The 17,863-nt window shown below is 36.5% G+C and overlaps 2 protein-coding genes across 3 annotated transcripts; both read left to right on the top strand.

Annotated features, from left to right (window-relative positions):
• Positions 1 to 364: 364 nt before the first annotated feature.
• mturn (maturin, neural progenitor differentiation regulator homolog (Xenopus)) lies at positions 365 to 8,425 on the top strand. Its single transcript, XM_048203160.1, has 3 exons — positions 365 to 893; positions 5,580 to 5,702; positions 6,029 to 8,425. Exons 1-3 carry the CDS (start codon positions 723 to 725, stop codon positions 6,134 to 6,136), a joined length of 402 nt encoding a protein of 133 aa, XP_048059117.1. The 5' UTR covers positions 365 to 722; the 3' UTR covers positions 6,137 to 8,425.
• Positions 8,426 to 8,670: 245 nt separating this feature from the next.
• On the top strand, positions 8,671 to 17,802 carry znrf2a (zinc and ring finger 2a). Of its 2 annotated transcripts, XM_048203157.1 has the most exons (5): positions 8,784 to 9,251; positions 15,335 to 15,433; positions 15,697 to 15,802; positions 15,936 to 16,004; positions 17,156 to 17,802. In XM_048203157.1, the coding sequence occupies exons 1-4, from the start codon at positions 8,972 to 8,974 to the stop codon at positions 15,991 to 15,993; spliced, it is 543 nt and encodes a 180-aa protein (XP_048059114.1). In that variant the 5' UTR covers positions 8,784 to 8,971; the 3' UTR covers positions 15,994 to 16,004; positions 17,156 to 17,802. The 2 variants fall into 2 exon arrangements, with proteins under 2 accessions (XP_048059115.1, XP_048059114.1); XM_048203158.1 differs by lacking the exon at positions 15,335 to 15,433 and having other exon boundaries at positions 8,671 to 9,251.
• Positions 17,803 to 17,863: the final 61 nt, after the last annotated feature.

The following is a 17,863-nucleotide window of genomic DNA, read 5'->3' as shown; positions in this document are numbered from 1 at the left end:
CTGCCTTCACACTTGTTATACAATAACGATGAAGCTCTGTCAACAAAAACAACATATTTCCTCTGTTTCACTATTTTTCTGGGGAAAAAAGGTTAGGAATTGAATACTCTTAGATTGTGCTTAAGTCAAAACTTAAGAAAATTTTAAATTTCTGAAAAGAATGTTCTGTTTTCATCGTAAATGTATAATTTTTACGATAATATTTTCGTGAATCTGGCCCACTGCTCCAAAACCAAACACTGGAGTAATGACGCCCTCTAGTGGAACACAATAGATACAAAATTACACTGCCATTTCAAAACACACACACACATACACACACACACACACACACTAATAATAATAATAATGTTAATAATAATTTATATTTACTACAAAGCATCAAAATGGTATAATCATTTATATATTTTTGAACAGTTGAGAAGAGGGGTGTCTCTTTAGAGATGGTTCCTTATGAAGAAGATGATGACGAGGGGCGCATGTGTTGTCATGTGACGTCATCCTGCTAGAGGACAGGCGTTGTTCTCCGCACAGGAGGGCTGTACCGGGTCCGGTCTTTTAGGTCCAGTTCAGGAAGACTAAAATTACAGGCCGATATGAGACAGTGAGACCACATCTGAAGCAGAATCATCTCTAATCACCATGACGACGCAGCGTTAGTGCTCAGCATCCGCAGCATCAGCATCATCCGCGGCTCAGGTGCGCCGAGTCCGTCAGGAAGGATGGAGTTTAAAGAGCTGGTGGACACCGCCGAGAAATGGTGCTCCGGGAACCCCTTCGACCTGATCTTCGCCGAGGATGTGGACGAGAGGCGGCTGGACTTCTACGCCGAGCCCGGGATCTCGTTCTACGTGCTCTGCCCGGACAATCTCACGGGAGGAACCGACAATTTTGTAAGTATGACATAATCGAGTAATATCCTCGGGGGGGAGGGGGAGCGGTGCGCGTGCCCGAGTGTGTGTGTGGATGCTGCTGTGTTCTAAATAGTCTCTTGTGTCAAAAGTACCATGGTTTTTGGACATGCTACTATGGTATTAGCATAGTTATTATTAGACACAGGGAAATACTATGCTCTTCATTTGAGTACTACGGGAATATGAAGATGGAAATGATTCAGTAACGCGTTGCATGTTGTGTTCTATCACTGTATTGCCGATGTACTTTAAGCGTTTTAAGGCCTTTATCTGAAAGCCAATGAAATGATGTCACTGTTTTGTTGACTGCAGTACTTTCTCTACACATGCTTGGTTGGATTTTTTGGATGCTGTAGGGTTGTAGGATGCGTCTGCCAACAATTACATTTTTATAAGTCAGATATTCAGTGTATAGACTGATGCATATGTTCTGGTCAGACAGGCATGGGTCATTATTGCATCAGCAGCACCATTTTGGGGCCATGATGTGGTCTAAAGCTGCACAGTTCATCAGACACTGTCACTGAGGGATAAATAGTGCAGATATTCTCTGTGTTTTTGGTGTTGTGATGTAGTAAAAACACATGCTGGATTTGCATTAATGCTTCCCTTGCGCATGTCTGTTTGAAATGAAGCACAACAGTTTACTGTAGTTCCCCTCACATCACATCACATGATCAGACCGCATCACCCTGCACCAGAGTCCCAGAGCTCACTAAAATATCAGCGCATGCAGCAGCAGGACAGGGCTCTAATTACTCAGACTGATCAATACAGAGTTCAGCAGGAGCACTGATCAAGAGAGAGAGAGAGAGAGAGAGAGAGAGAGATTTTACTTTATTAACAGCTAAAAATACAGTATAGGGCCAAAAGTCTGAGACCACATTGAAAATACCCCACAGATCATTGCCCCTATTTGGGTGTGAGCAAAAACACGCTGTTTTTGTGTGTGTCCCTTTAAATGCAAATGAGCTGCTGCTCCCGGCCCCCTTTCCAGAAGAGGGCGGAGCTTTAACAGCTCAACAACAACAAAGCTGGAGAATGTCACGCAGCCAAAATGAGGATTGTCAGTAACGGTGTTCAGCCTTACATTGTTCAAACCGGAGTCGACACTGATGGAGAGACTCAGGAAGAAGTTACAACTTTTAGAATGAAACTGGACGTTTCTGAATGGTTAGTGGATAAATTTATGTAGTTGCTGTGGAGTTGATTCAACTCATCCAAAAGTTCACCCAAAAATTAAAAAATTCTGTTAATTATTACTTACCCTCATGCCGTTCCACACCCGTAAGACCTTTGTTAATCTTTAAAATTTTTGTTGAAATCCGATGGCTCGGTGAAGCCATAGCCAGCAATGACATTTCCTCTCTCAAGATCCATTAATGTACTAAAAACATATTTAAATCGGTTCATGTGAGTACAGTGGTTCAATATTAATATTATAAAGCGACGAGAATATTTTTGGTGTGCAAAAAAACAAAATAACGACTTATTTAGTGATGGCTGATTTCAAAACACTGCTTCAGGAAGATTCGGAGCGTTAGGAATCAGTGTATCGAATCAGCTGTTCGTGGCACCAGAGTCACGTGATTTCAGCAGTTTGTCGGTTTGACACGCTGAATCATGATTCGACACAGAAGATTCATAACGCTCCGAAGCTTCATGAAGCAGTGTTTTGAAATCAGCCATCACTATATAAGTCGTTATTTTGTTTTTTTTTGCACACCAAAAATATTCTCGTCGCTTTATAATATTAATATTGAACCACTATACTCACATGAACCGATTTAAATATGTTTTTAGTACATTAATGGATCTTGAGAGAGGAAATGTCATTGCTGGCTATGGAGGCCTCACTGAGCCATCGGATTTCATCAAAAATATTTTAATTTGTGTGCTGAAGATGAACGAAGGTCTTACGGGTGTGGAGCAGCATGAGGGTGAGTAATAAATGACAGAATTTTCATTTTTGGGTGAACTAACCCTTTAATCTTTTGTTCAAATGTTGGCATGATAACAACACTCTACTACAACAACTCTTTCTCTTCTCTAAAGCAGCCCAACATGGCCTCACCGCCTTTGTTGCATGTTTTCGCGGGGGTGGGGTTTATGCAAATTTTAGGGTTAGTGATGTTACCAACCCAGGAAGAAGCTTGTTGTAGTCCTTACCAGCCGTTTGTTGTAGTCCTTAAACAGTGAATTCTTTAAGAGAAAATATCTCTCTTTGCATTGAACTTGAAGTGTTGTAACTTTGTTTATGCTCAAACAGCAACATTACACACTAACTAAAGTTTAAAAAGTGAAATCAAAATCAACCACCCCTTTAACTTTTCACTCAGATTGTTATGATGATAATATAATATGTAACAAAATACTAGAAAAGAATGCAAAAAGAAGCATTTTCCCTAGTGGTCTCGGACGTTTGGACTATACTATATAAAATGCGGCGCAGATGATTGATAATAGCTGTTTAGACATTGTTTTAGCAAGCTTGCATTTGGTGGTAACACTTCACAATAAGGTTTAATGTGTAGTTAATTACATTAGTTACATGAACTAACAATGAAAATACATGTAAAGCATTTATTAATATCAGTTGATGTTAATTTCAACATTTACCAATACATGCTTAGAAATTGTATCTGTAAAATGATTTAATTGACCTGAGCTGACGTGAACTAACAAGGAAGAGTTGCATTTTTATAACCAATGATAACAAAGATTGATAAATACCGTGTAACTAATGCATTGCTCATTGTTAGTTAATATATAACCGACGATTACTAATAGGACCTTATTGTAAAGTGTTATACATTCAGTCTGGCTACATTCCGGTAACTTCTTTTACTTTTCACTGTTTATTTGTAAATATGTTGCATAATGAAAGTGAAAGGGGTTTGTGAACAGCCACTAATGTTGATTTTTGAATTAAATATTTAAATGAAATTACATTTTAACAGATTATAAGAATGCTGCCTTGTCAGTACTTCAGACTAATACAACTGAACTGAATTGATTTGAATTGGTAGAGCTCCTCTGGTTTGGCCTGCGGAGGTTTTTCCTCTCTGTTCCTGTGAGCTCTGGACCAATGCATAAATAATCTCTGAAATCAGTCAAAGAAAGTTCTCTGTCCATTGCTTCAGGCATTTCCTCACAACACAGCTTGAGCTGAGATCTCTGGAGAAAGACAGAGTGTGTGTAGAATTTGTTCACCACATGTTGACGTTCTCTGTTGAAACAGGACATTAGGGTAGGACATATCAATATTAATAGACTTTAACCAGTAGTTGAGCATTTTAATTATTTTAAACTTTAAAATACTTCATTTTTTTCTAGTACACATGCATGCAGATGATAGCCTCAAAGTGACATGGACTAACAGCTATAAAACGTTTGATTTGATGAGGTTTAAGATCATCATATATTTTCCTGTGAGGTCCAGAGAAACCAGAATGATTGAAATATCAGCACATGAAATATCAGCACAATGTCATGTCCTTCCAGTGCATTTTAGAGAGCATTTAGAGCAGCACACATGCACTAAAACTGTCCTTATATCATTTTGCATCAAGTGTACAGCATTCAACACACAAAACTTTGATTTATGTTAGTTATAACAGCACAAACTTCAGCGTTTATTGTTATTGCTATCTCAGATACTCTGAATGCCAGTAAAATATTAGGAAACAAACAATAAACAACAGAAATGTATTGTATATCACAATTAATTTGACTTTTACTAATTGACACCATAAGGTTTTACACAAACGCACAAACTGACAGTGTAAACTTATTTAGTTTTAGAACTCTGTCTATTGCATTGACTGAATTATTCTATTTCCTCATTAAACATTTTTCTCAAATGCCGTTTGGGAGGAGAAGATTATTTGGGCCATCTACTGAAAAACGGTCCCTCTCGCTCGGATAAATATAACGGGACAAAGAGTTTTAGTGTCCCAGATTCTCTGCAGGAAGCTCAACTTTGACAACTTCAGAGAATTCCTTTTATCCATATACTGTATGTACCTATTTTATAAACCCAGAAATAAATATAATAGGGAGTTTGTGTTAATAGAAATATTTTTACTTGTGCATATTTGTAGTCTGATTTTTCAAAGGAAATCAATGCTGAAATAATTTTACCAATTCTCTCCATTGCAAATTATTTCTGTAAGTGTAAATATTTGTTATGAATATGTAAAACACTGTTTACTGTGCTTTGCAACTCCATGAAGCAAAAATATAAAAAATAGACTCATGCAATTGGCAGACGTTTTTATACAAAGTGACTTTGCATTCAAGGTATGTGTGTGTATATATAAATCAGTTCATTCATTCCCTGGAAATCAGTTCGAACCCATGACCATGGCATTGCTCGTGGCATGTCCTATCGAGTTACAGAAATATAAAGGTTTAGTTAAATTAGGATTTGAAAAAATAAAGCAGTTTTGAAATATGGTTAAATAAATATTTATGCACACACACAATTAAATATAAATTCAAATCTTAAATAAATACTAAAATTCTAAATAACAAAGATACACCTTAATCTGTCTCAACTACAAATCTAAATGTTAAATGTAAGTGTTGCGCTGAATATTTGGATATCTGTGAAACTGCTGGTGAAATGATGTGTTTAATCTAATCCTGTGTGTGTTGTTTCAGCATGTGTGGAGTGAGAGCGAGGACTGTCTACCGTTCCTGCAGCTGGCGCAGGACTACATCTCCTCCTGCGGGAAGAAAACACTGCTGGAGGTGCTGGACAAAGTCTTCAGATCCTTCAGGCCTGTAAGTCTCTCTCGCTTCACATTTATCAAGAATAATAAACAGAATGAACAATTATTCAGCCGTGTATATTCCATTAGCCCACGTAACATTTGCCAAAGACATTATTATTAAATTTGATTGATATGCAGACACAGGTGTGTGTGTATGTTGCCTATTTTTTTTAGACATTTCAAACGTGGCTCATTCAATCTGATTTTAGAGCCAGATCTGTTTACAATCTTCTAATGGAATGTCTGGAATATGTTGCATCTGAACATTCTATTTTGTTCTATTCTGGTTTGATTCTGTTCTATTCTGTATGGAATGACTGTGAAACTGTCCTGCAGCTCCTGGGTCTTCCAGATATTGACGACGACACGTTCGATCAGTATCATGCAGATGTGGAGGAGGAACCAGAGCCAGACCACCAGCAGATGGGTGTGAGCCAGCAATAATGGCCAGCAGTGAGGCTCGGCGCTGGGCCACCGTCTCTGCATCAAGCCCTGCTCTCCTAACCTTACTCACCTGGCTCTTCTCCTTACACACACACACACACACACACACTGCACCATTACACCCTTTAATATTTGGACAGCTTTTCCTGCACCCTGATTTTAACTCAAATGATCATGTTATTTTGATCTATATTATTTGTCATGTCATGATAACTCTCATCACATTCAAGCAGAGAAAAAAAAACATCTCATTCCCAGCTTCCTAAAAAATCTCCCTAACCCATCATGTGACTGGAGGTGACATCATAAGGTAGTAAATATGTTCAGAATGGAATACTGCATACAGCTGTCACATGATTACGTTGCATGTTTAATTCAGCATGTGGTGTGTGTGGTTGTCATCTTCAAAAATTAGGATATTTTGAATCTAATGTGGTAAAACATTTTAGTTCTTCATAATCAAATTTTAAAAAATTGCAATTAATATCAGTTCTTATTCATTCATCAAATTGCAAATGGAAGGTAAACGCATAGCATTATGGGATACAGCCCGTAGCGTCAATACTTCACATTTTGATAAATGTTGTATATCATCAGGATATTCTGCAAATTAGTAAGAGTAGTGTGCTATTCTGAACATAACAATTGTGAATTTGATCAAGTTGAATAATTAAAGATGACATCATAAGAAAAGTCTTTATTTTTGGGGGGAATAATGTGCACCAATACGTCACAATAAGACCAGGAACATGTAATAAGAAAAATTAAATAGCATCAATTTTGATTTCATGTTGGCTGTAGAGAATCTAGATGTTGATTGTGGATTTATTGTACCCTTGAATGAGACATTTAACCCTGGGTCACTTCTTTAGGATTGTACTTGTATTGAAATGTACTTTAAATCACTCCTAAATGACAAATAACCAAAGCTGATTTCAAGCGCAAACAAAGCATCTGTGGTTAAAGATCAAATTAAAGAAGAAGATCAGAAGTCTGATAATCACTGAGACAGAGGTTATTGTGTTTTTGAGTGGGTGAAATTTTTAACAATCCCCTCTTATTTTAATCCTCTCTTTGCCTTGATTGTCTTTTGATTGTATTAATCAACATAATGTATTTAGTCCTCTGAGTTAAGAAAGCTCAACTGTGAGCTTAACCAGAGAACGGTCAAACTGTGTATCTAAGTCAAGAAAACAAGTTCTGTTCCACACTCTTAAAATAAAGGTTCTTCGGTGAATATACGTTTTTTTACAAAAAAACCTTATTTTGACCTCGCAGGGTTCTTGAAAACATTGATTAGGCCAATAATGACGTTCTTCAAATCACCAGAACTAAACTAGAGAATGAAAAGTTCTTTGTGGAATTTTCATGTAAATCCCTGGATCTAACTGGAACCTTTATTTTGAAGAGTATTTATCAACTGATTCATGTCACTGCGGTTCATGGTCATGTGACCTGATGTTGCCACGACGTGGTTAAAGCATCATTTATCTATCTGCTGTCTCATATCTCATGATGATGTTGATTGAAGGACTGCACACACGGGCCGTGCCGCAGCAGAGGTCAGCAGAGGCAGTGCGTGTCTCTCCAGGACAGACTGTACACTACAGTGTGTGAATTTGCTGACGCTAAACTTCCTCTGTTTTCTGCTTCCATAGTGTCTTCCTGCACACGTCCAGTCTAAAGTCAAGCGTAGAGATGAATTAAACCAACATTATATGGAAGTGTGTTGCTGAGATCAAAGCTGCTGTTTTTCTGTCTTGTTATGTAACCGTTAAATCTCTGTACCAGATTGTGATTTGATTTTGTTTTGTTTGTCTCATAGTCTTCAGTGATAAACTTCTGCCACTTTTTGTCTAATTTTGATTACTTTTGCTTAACCATATTTACATCAAATGTATTTAAGTTTTTTGTCTTTATGTACTTCTGTAACAGCTAAAGCTCTGCACTGCATTTGTGATTTCTGTTTTATTCGTATTATTTTAATATTATTTATCAATATTTATCTATTGTTTATAGCTTACCCTTTTATTATATTTATTTATTTACTCACTCCTTTGTGTGTGTAAATCCATTTGTGGATGATATTTTAGTCACCTTTATAACTAATAATTTAATTTCTAAGAAGATTGTTCACAACCTACAATGTGGTAATTGGAAATATTGTTATTGATTTAGGTGAATATTGATCAGCCTGTTGTTTAGAGTCATTTAGAATTAAACTGGAGTAAACTTGTTTGGGTCAGCATGTACTGTAACCTAAAATTCAGCAATTAAATTTGAACCTTATGAGTGTATTCTGTATTTCTTACCCTAATTTCATCTCTGTGTGTGTTTTCATAATTATTCGACACAAGCTGTAACCTTCTTCAGCAGATCACATGACAAGTTCTTGGACTTTGGTTGGGTGAATATTTGACATTTAATATGCACGTAGTAAAACTTCTGACTAAAGGCAACAAGGCTTTGAATGTTATGAGTGAATGGGGTTGCAACTTACATATAAAGTCAGTAATTGAAGTGTTAATGACTACACTGAGTAGAAATATAGTAATATGACAAATCTATTTACAGATGCATCAAATGATCAAAAGTATTTAATTGATTTAGGTGGCGCTAAAAAACAATTAAAGAGGAAGCGTCAGCAGATCACGTGATCTTGGCGTCACTCTGTTTGAGTTTGCAGTGTGCACTGCAGGATTTACTCACATTATTTTTGGGAAGTGTGAAAAGTTGTTTGGGCTTGGCGCTTTTGCGCGTTTATTTATTGCTTTTTTTGAGGCTGCAGGCTCAGTTTGTGGCTTCTAGGATTTTTAAAGACTGATATTATAAAGAATGGGTCCGAAACAGAGCAGTCCATCTGTGAGTGTTCGGGTCAGGTCTTACTCCGGTTCAGATGTGAACAGCGGGAACGCTCGAGCTGCGGTTCTGCGCTATTACGCGGGCGGTTCGACGGGACAGATCGGCGAACGGGTCCAGTATTCGCCGCACAGACCAGGTTCATTCATCCAGAGCGCCATTATACCCACCAGCGGGCGGAGAGATGAGACAGACGGGCAGAGAACACTGCTGATCGGCTCCTTACCTGCACACCTGACGCCTCACCTGCTGGGCGGTAAGAGCTGGGACTATATGCTATTATTAATATGCAATAACATGTATGCTTTTTCAAATATTATAATGAATATTAATACATGTATGATATCATTATCACTATATATAATTTCTAATAATTACTTATAACGTATAAGCCTTATAATATTAATCTTTTTGTCCATATATCATTAAATCATTATCATAGTCACAAGCTCACATATGTATTATGAGATATTAAAATGTTGCTTATTGGCTATTTATTTTGATTATGCCAACAATTGTATCTTATTGGCTTAATATGGTTATTCAACTTGTTTATATATTATAATAAAAGTGCATTAAAATATATTAGAAAAAATCTTGTTGACATTTTATGATTAATTAATTATAATAACATGGTCATGTATGTATTATGATATATTATAATGTATAGCTTATCACCTTATCATTAGGTCATATTTGATATGTGATTATGATATGGTCATTTAATGATGCTATTAAGTCCATGTATGCCTTACTGGTCTTATACGATTACTTATTGTATCATATGACAATATTATAATCACAAATGCATTATAATATAATGTATCTTATTCAACCTGTTGTAGGAGCTTATCATAGTAAGGTCATTAAAATATATTTTTATTTAATGTAGGATAGAGGGAGATTTCTAATACATCGATTTAAAGTTTTACAAGACCACCTTTGCTTGACTGAATGTTTCATGTTTAATCATTGGTTTATGTGTGTGTTTCTGTACATCATGTTTTGAACAGTGTGATCTAGAGCAGAACTGAACGCTGACTGTTGTTTTGTTGTGGATTTGTTATGGTAACTATAAACACAGAGACTTCCTCATACAAGAATTAGAGAACATGGAAATAGAGCACAGTTCTTTAACGGTGCAGATGTTTTTATGTTGACTGAATTACTCTGAAATATAGAATTATGGTTATAAATGAGTACTTTGTTGAAAGGTTTGCCTGTTCAGATTCAGGCCAGGTCAAATGTTGTGTTTTTGTGACCTTTGAGTTGCAATAAATATCAAACATTTATTGTGTTATGTGGAAGGTTACAATGGTTATTTAATATAATCTGATAATGACGGATTATATTAAATAAATCATTCATGAATTTTCTGGTGGTCATATGTAATGCATTGCTTTTCATTATTTGACAGTTATTGTATTTGTTAACGAGACGTTTACGAGCCATAGTTCCTGTTGAAATCTAAGTCATGTTGGAAATAACTATGAGCAAGTGTTTGCATGCCAGCTTTTTGATTTAAGGCACAGTCTGACCTACAAAGTGGCTATTTTAAAAGGTTTTCTGCTGTTGTAATTGCAGCATCAAACCGAAATGGAAAAAAAAAAGTCAAATTTAAAATAATGACTCATTTCCCGAACTCTGCTTCTGTCAGGTTAATGTGTTGAAAATGTGTCACAGTGTTTATACTTTTCAGGAAATCAACCTACAAATGGTGTATTTACAGCAAAGACTGAAGGGACAATCTGCACTTACTGTGTCAAATTAGAGTGTGAAGGTCAAAGTGCAAGAGGCATATCTGTGTGTCATGTGTGTCTCCAGATGCACTGTGTTCAGTAAAGCCCTGTTTACTCCTGGTGTTAAGATGTGTTTTGGTCAATCGGATCATGTAGGCGAGGGAGACACATACCCATGTTTACATCTGTCTCTTTTGTCAACCTTCAACCACTTCTGTCCTGTTTTTTTTTTTTTTTTTTTTTTTTTATGAATCAGGTGTTCATTTTAACCTATAATATTATACACAGGCTTCCCTGTGTAGCATGTGTTGAGAATTTTTTTTCCCTGTACATGTACAATTCCTAATGTATAAAAAATGAATCGATTTTGATATCAAATTTAATTGAAATTGGACCTGAATTGCATTGAATTGTGAAATTTGTGTCAGGCCCCAGTCCCTAGACTAGACAGTGTTGTTTGGACAGCAGTAATCCTTAAGCAACCTTTGCCGTCATAACTCACTCAGGCATGTGTTTCAGTTTGACCTTTAACCCCACATGTCTCTATAAAGTTGCCCTACAAACCTTGATTCCACTAGGCTACAAACACATAACACATATGTACACAGCTGTCTTATGGATTGACTTCCTGTTGAGGGTGTTTGTGTCTGTAATCAGTCTTGAGCTGCTGCCGTGTGTCTGAAGGCACCTTCCCATGAACACACAGCTGACCTGTTTTTTGTTTTGTCAGTGCAGACTGAGACTGATAAACGAGTGTGTGTGTGTGTGTGTGTGTGTATGTGTGTGTACACTGCAAAAAATGCTTTTCTTACTTAGATTTTTTGTCTTGTTTCCAGTAAAAAAATATCTAAAATTTCTTAAATCAAGAAGCATTTTCTAGACAAGTAAATTGTTGTCTTTTCATAACAAATAAATCCAAATTAAAGGTGCCCGCGAATGAAAAATTGAATTTATCTTGGCATAGTCAAATAACAAGAGTTCAGTACATGGAAATGACATACAGTGAGTCTCAAACTCCATTGTTTCCTCCTCCTTATATAAATCTTATTTGTTTAAAAGACCTCCGAAGAACAGGCGAATCTCAACATAACACCGACTGTTACGTAACAGTCGGGGTGTACGCCCCCAATATTTGCATATGCCAGCCCATGTTCCCAACATTATGAAAGGCATTAGACAAGGGCAGCCAGTATTAACGTCTGGATCTGCACAGGTGAATCAACAGACTAGGTAAGCAAGCAAGAACAACAGCGAAAAATGGCAGATGGAGCAATAATAACTGACATGATCCATGATATCATGATATTTTTAGTGATATTTGTAAATTGTCTTTCTAAATGTTTCGTTAGCATGTTGCTAATGTACTGTTAAATGTGGTTAAAGTTACCATCGTTTCTTACTGTATTCACGGAGACAAGAGCCGTCGCTATTTTCATTAATTAACACTTGCAGTCTGTATAATTCATAAACACAACTTCATTCTTTATAAATCTCTCCAACAGTGTAGCATTAGCCGTTAGCCACGGAGCACAGCCTCAAATCCATTCAGAATCAAATGTAAACAATATAACAGTATACAATACTCACATAATCCGCCGCATGCATGCCGCATGCATGACGAACACTTTGTAAAGATCCATTTGAGGGTTATATTAGCTGTGTGAAACTTTGTTTATGCACTGTTCAAGGCAAGCGCGAGAATCGGGGACGTGGAGCACGAGAATTAAAGGGCCAGTAGCCCTGAATCGGCTCATTTATAATGATGCCCCAAAATAGGCAGTTAAAAAAATGAATTAAAAAAAAATCTGTGGGGTATTTTGAGCTGAAACTTCACAGACACATTCAGGGGACACCTTAGACTTATATTACATCTTTTTTTTAAAAAACTAGGGCACCTTTAAGTGAGTTTTTCTTTAAAACAAGCAAAATAATCTCCCAATGGGGTAAGCAAAATAATCTTGTTTTTGGTTTTAAAAGAGGTTATTTTGCTTACCCCATTGGGAGATTATTTTGCTTGTTTTAAGGAAAAACTCACTCAATTTTGATTTATTTTTTTCTGAAAACAAGACATGTCTAGAAAATGTTTCTTGATTTAAGAAGTTTTTAAATATTTGGACTGGAAACAAGACAAAAACTCTAAGAAAAGCATTTTTTGCAGTGTACTTGTACAGTTATCTTTGTGAGGACCAGTTCATTCAGAGGAAACTTTGGCCGCTCCTCACTTTCTGTCACCCCTTTAAATGACTATTTGAGGTTAAGACTTGGTTTAGGATTAAGGTTAGAAATAGGTTAAGGGTCAGGCACTTTAGATGTGATGTTTAAAGGAGACCTATAATGCCCCTTTTACAAAATGTAATATAAGTCTCTGGTGTCTCTAGAATGTGTCTGTGAAGTTTCAGCTCAAAATCCCCCACAGATCATTTATTATAGCTTGTCAAATTTGCCCCTATTTGGGTGTGAACAAAAACACGCTGTTTTTGTGTGTGTCCCTTTAAATGCAAATGAGCTGCTGCTCCCGCCCCCTTTCCAGAAGAGGGCGGAGCTTTAACAGCTCAACAACAACAAAGCTGGAGAATCTCACGCAGCCAAAATGAGGATTGTCAGTAACGGTGTTCAGCCTTACATTGTTCAAACCGGAGTCGACACTGATGGAGAGACTCAGGAAGAAGTTACAACTTTTAGAATGAAACTGGACGTTTCTGAATGGTTAGTGGATAAATTTATGTAGTTGCTGTGGAGTTGATTCAACTCATCCACTAGCATGTGCCGTCATGTTCATCTTTTTTTGTTGAATTGACCCTCGTTTGTGAAGCAGTCCGGCGTAAAATGACGGCATGACAACAACACTCTACTACAACAACTCTTCCTCTTCTCTAAAGCAGCCCAACATGGCCCCGCCCCCTTTGTTGTGTGTTCTCGGGGGCGGGGTTTATGTAAATTTTGGAGTTAGTGATGTCACCAAGAAGCTTGTTGTAGTCCCTACCAGCCGTTTGTTGTAATCCTTAATAAATTAATTTCTGTAAAAGAAAACATCTCCCTTTGCATTGAACTTTGAGCGTCGTAACTTTGCAGATGTTGTTTATGATCAAACAGGCAACATTACACACTAACTAAAGTTAAAAAAGTAAAATCATAATCAACCACCCCTTTAAGGTTAGGGTAAGGGTCTAGGGATTGCATTATATCAATGAATGTCCTCAAAAGTGTGTGCTGTAACCCAGTACTCAAGTGTTTAGACTGAGTAATAACATTTGCCCTACTTATCTAGTTAGTGATTTACAGGTCAATGCATAAATGATTTCTCACTTTTAACGCCTGAGACTTCAGTGTTTTCAAAGAACAGAAAACCTGTTCAACACAGCTGAACTATCAAGACTGCTACATATCTCATTACAAAAAGGACTGAATTTACTACTTTTGTGTAGTGCTCAGTTTTTGCTGTGCATGAATATCAGAAATGCATTAGTAGTAAGCATAAGCTTTCTTTATGGTATTCTGTTGAATAAGCATTTCTGTACATTGATGTGTATATTGGGCTTTTCATGCACATAATTAAACATAATGTTATAGTGATTCTGTTTCAGCTTGTTAGAAATGCATAAACATGATAATAAATTAATGATGATTCAAAGCGTTTTAGGTGGTTTATTCTTATGTAATACATTAATAGAGGGAGAGACAGGATACTCAGCACTGGGAGAGTCTGTGTGCACACAGCTTGTGTGTGCCTGCATTGAAAGTGAGAGTGTATTGCGTCAGGAAAAAATTAAAGTTTACAGAGTTTCAGTAACAGTACTACATTAAACTACTATAATGTTGAAAATAATGTATAATAATGCAATGGGGAAATGTTTGTGGGTCCTAATAATGCCTCGTAATGTCTGATTATACCAGTAAAATGGCCTACATTATTTTAAATATGTAGTCAGTGACAGAGTACAAGCATGTGTCTAACATAATTTTGTGTTTTCAGCTTCAGAATAATGAATATTTTTAATTCTGGTGTCAGCATTGTCCTGTGCATTGAGGATCAGGATCAAGTCCCTGATGTAGCCTAATACCAAATTTAGCTTCTTAATCAACAGCACATTTTTGTTAACTTTTTACCATATGTCTTGTTAGGTACTTCTAAAATAAAACTTTATTTTGGCTTATTTGGGATAGTATCGAATCGTGTCACAAGAGCACTGTTACACCCCTCTGAAAGTGTGCAGAGGTTTCATGGTAATCATGATGAACTTGAACTTTATACGAACTTCATTGGAATTGAAATAAAATCCACATAGTGACAAACCCTGCTTTACAGTCATTCAGCCATGTGCAGCTCGAGCACGTGCTGTGGATTTTATATATCAGATATATTGTTCATATTGTGTTGATAACCTTGTAATGCACATTACAGTAAATGGACTCAGAGGAGTTTACAACTCTACCAAAATGGCTTTTTTATAGCCATGTAATCTTATAATTGCTGTTTACTGAAAGGAAATAAATAAATAGGTTTTGTTATCTTTCGACTGACCTACATGATGTAGGGGAAATAAATCATACAAATATGACAATATTTAAGAATGAATTTTGTCTGTTCTGTTTGTTTCAGCTGGATTCGACTGTCCCATCTGCTCAAAGTTTGTCTGCTCTGATGAAATAGATGAGCATTTGCTCATGTGTTTCTCCAAATACAGACTCTGTTATAATGGTGAGAACAACATTCACTATCACACACTAGATCATTGGCTTGTTAGTGCAATCCTGAGCTTACAAATATGATTTGATTTAATATTACAAATATAAAGCGTATTTCACTTATTTCATGCTGGACTGGCTTGTTTTTGTTCTCCAGTCTATTTTAATGCTCATTTGTTTTGTTGTATAACAGCGCCCTCATGTGACATCATCCTGACTTCTGCTGCTTCTAAGCTTCTCTGATATTGTTGTTGTGATGTTTTTATCTCCCTATAGATGATGTTTTATCTCAGGACTCTGGTGAGTGTTCAATATGTCTGGATGACATGGTTCAGGGGGACACCATCGCTCGACTGCCCTGTCTCTGTGTCTACCATAAAGGGTATAAGAACGTTCACTAACACTTTCAGGGGGGTCAATGTATAACCCCCCACCCCCCCAGTCATACACACACTCATACACACACTTATACCTGCTGTTGTCTGTGATAATAATCTAATCTTCTGCTCCTGCAGGTGTATTGATGCATGGTTTGAGGTCAGCAGGTCGTGTCCAGAACATCCCACAGATTAACATTCAAACAGGTCAGATGTTGCACTAACAGAGTGATTTCAGATTACATACAAATCATATGTTTTTGTTGCGATACGTATCAGATATATATATATATATATAAGCTATTATCTAGTTACTTAAAGGTGCCCTAGAATTAAAAATTGAATTTATCTTGGCATAGTTAAATAACAAGAGTTCAGTACATGGAAATGACATACACTGAGTCTCAAACTCCATTGTTTCCTCCTTCTTATATAAATCTCATTTGTTTAAAAGACCTCTGAAGAACAGGCGAATCTCAACATAACACCGACTGTTACGTAACAGTCGGGATCATTAATATGTTTGACCCCAATATTTGCATATGCCAGCTCATGTTTAAGGCATTACACAAGGGCAGGCAGTATTAACATCTGGATCTGTGCACAGCTGAATCATCAGACTAGGTAAGCAAGCAAGAACAATAGCGAAAAATGGCAGATGGAGCAATAATAACTGACATGATCCATAATAACATGATATTTTAAGTGATATTTGTAAATTGTCTTTCTAAATGTTTCGTTAGCATGTTGCTAATTTACTGTTAAATGTGGTTAAAGTTACCATCGTTTCTTACTGTATTCACGGAGACGAAGCCGTCGCTTATTTTCATTTTAAACACTTGAAGTCTGTATAATTCATAAACACTTCATTCTTTATAAATCTCTCCAACAGTGTGTAATGTTAGCTTTAGCCACAGAGCATAGCCTCCAACTCATTCAGAATCAAATGTAAACATCCAAATAAACACTGTACCTACACGATTAGACATGCTGCATGACGAACACTTTGTAAAGATCCATTTTGAGGGTTATATTAGCTGTGTGAACTTTGTTTATGCTGTTTAAGGTAAGCGCGAGCTCAGTGGGCGGGGAGCGAGAGCATTTAAAGGGGCCGCAGCCTAAATCGGCTCATATTTAATGATGCCCCAAAATAGGCAGTTAAAAAATTAATAAAAAAAAATCTATGGGGTATTTTGAGCTGAAACTTCACAGACACATTCAGGAGACACCTTAGACTTATATTACATCTTTTAAAAAGACGTTCTACGGCACCTTTAATTAAAAAATGGCATTGTTTCATGCCCAGTACCCTGTTCATACCATATTTTATACAAAATTGTGCATTTTTACTCCTGCAGGTATTTCCAGTAAAGAAGAGCAGCAGAAAAGGCCTCAGTTGATATTTTCTCAAGGATCTGAGCAGCTTTAATATGGATATAAAACCTGCTGTGCCTTATCTGAATGAAAGCATAAATATACTTTGCACAGTTCTGTTATTAAACCTGAAGGCTGTTTAACAGTAATCTAGCTGCCATCTTTTTACCCATGATGCTCGGTAGAGATCAGGTGATGGACTACAGTATTACTGCTTCATGTGCTTCATTCAGGATTTCATGATCAATAACCACATGATAGGATTTTTTTTTTTTCTCCCCCAAAAGGAGTTTCTGGTGAACTGTTGTTATCCAAAGAAATAGTTTTGTTTTAATTTAAAGACACAACTATAGAGGAAGATAAATGACAGAATGTTTGTAACAATGTGGCATTTGTTTGTAGACTTTTAATTTTTGAAATTACTTTTACAAGAAATTGACCTATTAATGGTTATTTGTGTTTACTGATATGTTTTTGACAAGTGCTGTTAATTTTTTCAATGTGTTGCTGTGTATATAACAGGTAGGCTACTTGTGATGAACAAAATAATACATAATAATCTATATAATATTCCCATGAGTTGTTATCTGCAAGCATAAATCCATCATTATAAATTAACTCTAAGTGTAAAGACGTCTGTCCTGCTTTGTGTTTCTGTATTGTCCTTTTCACATAATTTCACAGCTCACAGG

Source organism: Megalobrama amblycephala, linkage group LG9 (assembly GCF_018812025.1).
Source record: "Megalobrama amblycephala isolate DHTTF-2021 linkage group LG9, ASM1881202v1, whole genome shotgun sequence".
In the NCBI taxonomy this organism is placed as follows: Eukaryota; Metazoa; Chordata; class Actinopteri; order Cypriniformes; family Xenocyprididae; genus Megalobrama; species Megalobrama amblycephala.
The sequence above is the reverse complement of the archived record's forward strand: the minus strand, read 5'-3'. Positions and strand labels throughout refer to the sequence as shown.

What these genes read in the sequence shown, in the direction of transcription:
- mturn (XM_048203160.1), top strand. Translation starts at nt 723, where the DNA reads ATGGAGTTTAAAGAGCTGGTGGACACCGCCGAGAAATGGTGCTCCGGG. An exon ending in CGGGAGGAACCGACAATTTT is followed by an intron (nt 894 to 5,579) that starts GTAAGTATGACA and finishes GTGTTGTTTCAG; the next exon opens with CATGTGTGGAGTGAGAGCGA. An exon ending in TCTTCAGATCCTTCAGGCCT is followed by an intron (nt 5,703 to 6,028) that starts GTAAGTCTCTCT and finishes ACTGTCCTGCAG; the next exon opens with CTCCTGGGTCTTCCAGATAT.
- znrf2a (XM_048203157.1), top strand. Translation starts at nt 8,972, where the DNA reads ATGGGTCCGAAACAGAGCAGTCCATCTGTGAGTGTTCGGGTCAGGTCT. An exon ending in ATACAGACTCTGTTATAATG is followed by an intron (nt 15,434 to 15,696) that starts GTGAGAACAACA and finishes ATCTCCCTATAG; the next exon opens with ATGATGTTTTATCTCAGGAC. An exon ending in CTCTGTGTCTACCATAAAGG is followed by an intron (nt 15,803 to 15,935) that starts GTATAAGAACGT and finishes CTGCTCCTGCAG; the next exon opens with GTGTATTGATGCATGGTTTG.